The 8,194-nt window shown below is 48.0% G+C and overlaps 1 protein-coding gene across 1 annotated transcript; it reads left to right on the top strand.

Moving 5' to 3' along the window:
- The first annotated feature begins 1,798 nt into the window (after window positions 1-1,798).
- Window positions 1,799-7,984, top strand: LOC125709793 (desmin-like). Its single transcript, XM_048978655.1, has 9 exons — window positions 1,799-2,410; window positions 4,371-4,431; window positions 4,529-4,624; window positions 5,535-5,696; window positions 5,896-6,021; window positions 6,112-6,332; window positions 6,445-6,488; window positions 6,810-6,898; window positions 7,544-7,984. Exons 1-9 carry the CDS (start codon window positions 1,851-1,853, stop codon window positions 7,583-7,585), a joined length of 1,401 nt encoding a protein of 466 aa, XP_048834612.1. The 5' UTR covers window positions 1,799-1,850; the 3' UTR covers window positions 7,586-7,984.
- Window positions 7,985-8,194: the final 210 nt, after the last annotated feature.

Raw genomic sequence — 8,194 nt, 5'->3', positions numbered from 1 at the left:
CTAAATTTTTTGGGGCCCTGTTGCTCGGGGGCCCTTGGAATTGTCCTAAATGTTCCTCCCATTATGGTGCCCCTGCTTAAATGCCATCATATGTTTTTTCAGATGCACAGACCTTCTTTTTAGGTTCTGTTTTTGGAAGCAGAGTTTCCCGTGAGCCACCAAAACTGTTTTCATCTGGCTTCTGTAAACAACAGTAGTAAAGCCAAAGACGGGGGCATTTGGACGACTCTCGCTTTCTGAAGAACCTCTTGAGGTCCTTAAATAGTGATGGGCCCAGAAGCCACAGAGATTCAGTGCGACGACTGCCCTCATTGACAGAGTCTTAGGTTCCATTCTGGGTTCAGACTCATGATGACGTCAGTACTGTCTCACGGCTCTGGGTCGACTAAATAAAGGGAATGCTGCCATAAAAAACGACTTCTGGAAGAATCCACAATCTGCCACACAACAAATTTAACTCTAAATCACTAAACAGAGATTGTTTATTCCAAATTGTATTTTGAATCGTCTCCCTGTGGAATCCAAAGTTTATTCATAGATATGCCCCTGAAATTTAGTTCTTAAATCTATGCCACATCATCATCTATGAGACTCTTTGTTTGATTCATTCCACTCTTTCGGAGGAGTATTACATAGTACTTTAGTCTAACCACACTTTCAGCTAGCTGATGATGACTTCATCACAAGGAAGTTGTATGTAAACCCAATTACACTCTCATTCAAGGGTTCTATAGCAGGACTCTCCAGTGAGGCTAGATTCAGCACCGTTCAGGTTATGAATCTGTGAATTAACCCCTGATGGGGAGGTTCCTAAGATGGTGAGTGTTCACTCCCTCTGGTTTCAAATAATTGAAATTGCACTTTTACACAGAGAATCAGCAGAATGGCTTCATGCATCCCCAGCTGTCTGAAAGTGATCTGTTATGTGCTTTCTTGTAATTAGAGAATGTGTCACCCAAGTCCTATCTCCTGACCAAGGCACTATCCTGGGCATACTCTGAGTGTGCCCAAGCTATTTATGGATTTTTGAAAATTCCTTCAAGATTACAGGCCTGGTGTGATTATGAGCCTCTCTGCTTCACTCTCTTATGTAGGATCTGGACTCATGGTTCTGGAGTTGGTTTTAGCTGGTTCAGATTGCACCACTGTTTCATCAGGAAGAGCCAGCACTCAGGGCCAAACCATTTTTCAAAGGTGAGGGGGAGGCTGGGCAAATGTGTCACTCCTGCTTCACGTAATGCTCGTGTTCGGCAGGGTGCTAGTGACCCTCCTATTGTTCCTCTGTGCTGATGGTTGCTGTGACAGCACAGGCTGCTGAATCATAAAAATAAACCACACTGGTCCTCACCCATCTCATAATGTGATTCCGACTCCATATCTGATTTAAAAGTACCTGATTCGAAATGCCTGTAGTAGGATGTATATGAGGATTGCAGACTCAACAAAAGTGACACGGAAGAAGATTAAGATGTGTGAACGCATTGGCGTTGTGCCACTTTGCTGTCTTGGAGATAATGGGCCTTTATAAGCAGTCTACATGACAGTCTACATCTGTGAAGGATGGGACAGCCAATCACTTGCTCTGCCCCACCACTTCCCACCAAACGTCCACAGGTTCCAGGCATGGAAATCACTGGACCACGGGACATCCGGATTCATGACAGCTGACAACTGGAATAGGATTGAGAGTAAGGGAGAGAGAGAGAGAGGCCAGGGGAGGGACCAAAAAGCAAGCGTGAGTAAGTGGGAGGGGGATAGACGTGGGAGGGGGGCAGCTACAAATACCAGGAGACCTGGACGGCAGTCGCTCAATCTATTTTCTCATCCCACTGACCCAACTGAGTTCTGCCATGAGCAAGTCATTCTCCTCCTCTTCTCAGACGTCCTCCTCCTACCGTCGGACCTTCGGTTCCGGCTTTGGCACTTTGCCGACCATGTCCCGCTCCTCCTTTACCGGCCGGGGCACCTCAGGCTCCTCTCACCTGAGCTCTCGCGTCTATGAGGTGAGCAAGAGCGCCTCGCTGCCCAGCCACTCCAGCTTCCGCAGCTCGTCGTCCGGCATCGGTAGCTCCTCCGTACGCTCCCTAGTGGAGCCACTCGACTTTGGCCTGGCAGATGCCATGAACCAGGAGTTCCTGCACACGCGCACCAATGAGAAGGCTGAGCTGCAGCACCTGAATGACCGCTTCGCCAGCTACATCGAGAAGGTGCGCTTCCTGGAGCAGCAGAACCAGGCCCTGGTGGTGGAGATCGAGCGACTGCGCAGCCGTGAGCCCACGCGTGTCGCCGAGATGTACGAGGAGGAGATGCGTGAGTTGCGTCGGCAGATCGAGGCGCTGACTAATCAGAGATCACGTGTGGAAGTGGAGCGAGACAACCTGGCAGAAGACCTACAGAAACTCAAACTCAGGTAAGGCTCCCCATTATGGACCTCAGCCAAAATTCCTCAAATTACAGGCATCCTGGGGATCGGTGGTGGTTCTCGTCAGGGGAAGTCCCTTCAGTTCTCCAGAATGGACCCTCAGCCCATACGAGTTTGCCCTCCGTTTCAGAGCACTGAGGTCCAGTGTGGCTTCTCGGTTTTATCCCAAAATTCTTGCAGGAGATCCCTGATGATCCTTAGCTCAAGACCCTGCTCAATCCCAAAATCAGTGTTGTCAGAGGCCTGGCATTAATTACACAGGCTTTGAGAAGACCCCCGATTATTCAAAAGTGGTCAAAGAGAAGAATATTCAGAAGGGGAACTTCGCTAATCTCATCACTTCCGGTTAAACCACCAGTCCCAGATTCCTACTCATCCTCCCTACTGTGAGCAATCCGGAGAAATGGGGGTGATAAATAATTCTGCAGATTAGAGAGCGATTCTCATTCCATTGCCTTGTACTCTCACCTCCTAATAGGAAATCCTCAGCTTTCAGAAATAGACCTACGTATGTATCTCCACATGTGTGTGGGAGTCTTCAAAAGCTTCAGTCTCTCATAACCAATTATCAGCATCATTATTAGCGTCAACAGATTAGTCATGAGTTGCCGGGCGTTTGTGATGTCGGTTGCGGGGAATGTCATTTGCCGTTCTTCGGCTGCCGGGACTTGAGGAGGGCCGAGCACCTACACCTGTCATGAGGGCAGGGTCCCAGAAAGGCTGAGCCCCAGCCTGGTCAGATGGTCAGACACTTGCCCCCTTAGCAGCTGTGCCTCCGCTCAGGTTCCCATTATAGACCCCAGCCAAAAGAGAGTAGCAGCTGTCCTCGACTTGGCCTAGAGCCAAGGATCTATGATGCTTTGCTTCTGAAATGCTCACCTAATCTCTGACTTCTGGCCAGCCATCGATTTCCCATAATTACTTCTCCAGTGTAGAGGTGCAATAAGCTTATTCCAGGAGACACTAAGCAAAGGACAGGGGACACTCTGAATGGGATGCCAGTTCATCCCAGGGCACACAACTACACACACAAGCATGCACTAAGGGCAATATTGTGCCACTAATTCACAAGACGTGCGTGAGGAATCCAGGGCAGCTGTAGGAGAGAACAGGAAGAACATGCACACACAGAACCAGTGAAAATCCAGTTCAGAATTTTGAACTTGTGAGATTACCACACTAACCATGCTTAGCCTGATGCTAACAGTTGCTAGCCCAGTCTCTAGGATCTGCAGTGCAAGCTTGTAAAATAAAGAATTATTCAAGGTTCAAGGAGAATGAATTAAGAGTCAGTGATTTTGCCCGGTGTTATTAAGAATTGTGCTCAAGGCTTGACGGCCCTAAGTCATAGTGTCGACGGTATCGCTTTCTCAGTGTTTGCTGAGCTATCATCTCTTCTGTTCTCCCTTCTGGAAATTCCACGGGCTGATAGTGTAAATCTGAACATCAGGGAACGTCCAAAGACGTAAAACAGCAGAGTCATTAACATAGGCTGCTTGCTACCTTGCACAGCATTTTCTTTCTCACGATTCATATCGCAGGCCAGTATAAATGAGAATCCTAGGGACTCCTCCACATCCTCGATGGTGCCTTTATGTTTATGTGTGAGTATAAGTTATATGCTTTTTTGTAGGAGTATTAGTGAAATCAGTTAACCTATGCAAGAGTAAACATCTAGCCCCTGTCCCCCAGGGTCTTATGACTTGTTTAATTGTTATTTTTACATTGATGTGGGTCTGAATAAAGTTTGACTTGGAAGGAACATGGAGGTTGGTGTGGTGGAGTGGTTGCACCAAAGAGATTACTTTTTCTTAGAGGTATTAGAGACAAAAGCGGTTACTGTTCAGACATCCTCTGCTCTCAGACATCACAAGACACAGAGCGCTGATGACCATGTTCCTCTGCTGGCTGCAGATACCATCATTTCTCCATTTTTCCATCTCTCCAGGCTGCAGGAGGAAATCCACCTGAAGGAGGAAGCTGAAAACAACCTGTCTGCCTTCAGAGTTGTGAGTCTGGGCACCCCATTCATTAGACACCCGCCCCCCCAGCGCCACCCCACCCCAACCCACAGCACTCATGTTCCCCGTCTCCCCCCCCCTCCAGGATGTGGATGCCGCAACTCTTGCCAGGCTGGATCTGGAGAGGCGCATCGAGACCCTGCAGGAGGAGATCATCTTCCTCAAGAAGATCCACGAGGAGGTCTGTAAGCTCTCAGTGCCAATCCTCCCATGTCTCCAGCTGCCTGTTATCTCACCAAGCAAAACACAGTGAACAGCAAGGGGGTTTTACAATCGCAAACACAAGATCAGTGCAGACATACATCGGCACACAAACACATCTGAGCCAGTGTCAGTGCAGGGCTACATACTGATTCCTACTCAACGCAATTTAGTCTCTTAAAAACCAGGTGAAAATCTAAAGAAAGCAGAGTACATACACACACAGGTGCACCAGTAGTGACACAGTGACACGCTGCTCCGCCTGGCTTGCTCTCTTCCATTTAGGATCTTCGGCCTTAGGGGGACGTGACACAACACTATGCCTGATGTCAGCTGTGGCGTGACTGACTGGCAGGCGTGATGTTACTGAACAGATGTAGAGCTGCTATATTTAAACGTTGAAAGCTGGGACAGCGACCTTTGGCCAGCAGCCAAAGCTCCCGACCCCCGCTTTCAGAATGCCCCCCCCACCCATATGACAGAGACCACATTATCGTCACTCCCCGGGGAGCAGATGCTATGCATTATTTGCCTGTTACTCAAATTGTTTGATGCTGAATCCACAAGACACACATCCTGGAAGGGAGGGCAGCTGACTTTGAAATGTCCAGGTTCTAACTACAGAATAGCCTGGAATAACTTCAGTCATATGATCTAATTAAGATTGGAACCGGTATTTTAGTGTAAAAAAAATGGGGACACGAGAATTTTAGGGTTTGAACCCATTAATGGACAGGAATACAATGAACTTTTAATTACTGACTGGATTTGTCCATGTCCAGCTGGATTAAACATAGTAATCATTGGCTTCGTGTTCATGGCTGACGTTCCCTGGTCTGGGAGGGGGGCAGCGCGAAAGAGCTAAAGAGGCATGATCCGACACCCTGCAGGAGATCCGAGAGCTGCAGTCCCAGATGCAGGAGACCCAGGTGCAGGTGCAGATGGACACATCCAAACCGGACCTGACGGCAGCGCTGAGGGACATCCGGGCCCAATACGAGGGCATTGCGGCGAAGAACATCGCAGAGGCCGAGGAGTGGTATAAGTCCAAGGTGCGGAGCCCATACATCACCAGCCCCAGTTAAAGGGACAAAAACTCAGAAGTGAGATGAGCTACAAAAGAAGGATCTTAAAATTCATTTACGAAATTCAATGCATGTCTGCCCCAACACTGGTTACCCATTTCCTCCTTGAATCTCTGGAAGTGGTGAGGACAGCTCACCTCTGACTCTCTGTCCCATGCCTCTCCAGGTGTCAGATCTGAACCAGGCTGTCAACAAAAATAATGATGCTCTGAGGCAGGCCAAACAGGAGACCATGCAGTTCCGGCACCAGATCCAGTCCTACGTGTGCGAGATCGACTCCCTGAAGGGCACCGTAAGTTATCGCTCTCCTCTACCATCCCTTCTGCTGCGCTTCCTCGGTCTGTCTACCCTTCCATTGACTGGTGCCTCGTGGCCTCCACAGAACGAGTCCCTCATGAGGCAGATGAAGGAGATGGAGGATCGTCTCGGCATGGAGGCCAGTGGGTACCAGGACACCATTGCTCGCCTTGAAGCTGAGATCGCCAACATGAAGGACGACATGGCCAGGCACCTGCGGGAATACCAGGACCTGCTCAATGTCAAGATGGCTTTGGATGTGGAGATCGCCACCTACAGGAAGCTGCTGGAAGGAGAAGAGAGCAGGTACGTGATATTGGGTAGTGAACAGCTCGTCCAAAGTATCACAAACGACATACTAACAGAACGTACACTGTTTGGACTTGTGATTCAAAAAAGTTCCCTTTCTGTTCCTCAGGATCACGCTTCCTGTCCAGACATACTCCACCCTGAACTACCGAGGTGAGCGTCTGTGGGATGCCAGCAACTCAAGTGTCCCAAAACCAAATCGCAACCAAAAACACAAATTTAAGATTTAAAATACGTTCAAATGAACTGCCTAACACATGTCACCATACCAAATATAACCCTATGTTTACTGATTTACTGTTTTATTCAAAATAAACAAAATGCTATTTTCTGCCAAGATTATCATTACTTTACCACCAGGGGGAAAATATTGTTTGGTTTTGTTTTTTCAAGTCTGTTGGTTTCTGGAATAGAAACGCAAGCAGGCGTATTTCACGTGCACCTCACGATCCACTTGGAAACCTGTCCTTGCAGAGACTAACCCAGAAGTCCATTCGAGAGGGTCCGAGGTTCACTCCAAGAAAACGGTGCTAATCAAGACCATCGAGACCCGTGACGGGGAGGTGAGCGGCTCACGTGCAGCCTCTGAGACACACACAAGAATCGGAGTCGTTAGCGGCAGATACGATGCGGCAACGTCTATGTGGGAAACCGGGGACGGTGTGTCTACGGGCGCTACATTTTATACCTGCATATACAGCTAGTGCTAATAATAGCACCTCTATCTGCAACATAAGCGGCCGATGGTGGGAAAAAATGCGGCAGACTGAATAACGAGTGGCAGAGAGACCGCGCTAATGGTGCCCTATCAATGGAACCACATGGCACATCCATCTGCCCCACACAGGGTTATTTTCATCAACACTAGTTTCAGATAACAACACTTGATATGCGAAATCTACTTAATTCTACCGCCAGTGCACAGGACTCCCGATACTTTGTCTGCTTGCTTTATTAGCGGTATTAATAACTTTTACTAAAAATTATCCAAATAATAATAACATGATCACAAGGAGACCTTGTATGGTCAGTCCTGGTGCAGCTGATTTGCCAGCTGAATCTCAGCTGTCTAATGGCTGTAAAATGGTAAGATGGCTTTTACTACAGGTTAGAAAACCACAAATAAACCTGCTGACCTTCACCCAGCTGTACCCTGGCATGTCCATTCTGCAAACCCGGGTTAACTAGTGTCCCCCCCCTCCGCACAGGTGGTCAGCGAATCCACACAGCACCAGCAGGACATCATGTAAAGGGGAGTGAGACCCAAGACAGACAAGAGGGACTCCGACGCACCAAGCCAGCCTTCGCTTTTTTAATGGACAGACATACTGCCAAGCTATAGGAAAAATGTCACTTGTGGAATCAGCATGTCACGCAGGTAATGAGTGAAAAAAATGAAAGAGGAGAAGATGATGGGAAAACTCAATATGGAAACTGTCAGGAAGTATCCTAGAACGCCACAGCTAGTGCTCTGCAGGGAATCCTGCTTGTCTTTTATCATTTGTACGTAAAATCAGCAGTAAACAAACAGTCATTAGACATGCTTATCATGTCGGCTGGTATCTGGGCTCTCTTTGGGTGCAAATGTATTCTTCTAAAAAGATGTGAAAAATAAATGGGAAAACTACTATTAAAGTCTTTTCTTCATAGCCCGTCTCTCTTACTGTGACACTACAACTCCTGGTCCAGCAGAATCCAGTCCCAGGCCTGCTCAGCCTTTTTAAAGTCTGCCTCTCAATTTGTAAGAAAACACCCCAGGACAGACGCTATTAACGTTTGATTCCTTTTACCTGGATCTCTGTTTCTGACCTTCTGGATATCTCCTGGTGTCCACGTCCATGCCCTTTTCACAACACGGT

Source organism: Brienomyrus brachyistius, chromosome 16 (genome assembly GCF_023856365.1).
Source record: "Brienomyrus brachyistius isolate T26 chromosome 16, BBRACH_0.4, whole genome shotgun sequence".
Taxonomy (NCBI): Eukaryota; Metazoa; Chordata; class Actinopteri; order Osteoglossiformes; family Mormyridae; genus Brienomyrus; species Brienomyrus brachyistius.
This window is presented reverse-complemented; position numbering and strand designations above follow the sequence as displayed.

Coding starts and splice junctions, on each gene's coding strand:
- LOC125709793 (XM_048978655.1), top strand. CDS start 1,851: ATGAGCAAGTCATTCTCCTCCTCTTCTCAGACGTCCTCCTCCTACCGT. Junction 6,333..6,444: donor CTGGAAGGAGAAGAGAGCAG/GTACGTGATATT, acceptor TCTGTTCCTCAG/GATCACGCTTCCTGTCCAGA. Junction 6,899..7,543: donor TCGAGACCCGTGACGGGGAG/GTGAGCGGCTCA, acceptor CCCTCCGCACAG/GTGGTCAGCGAATCCACACA.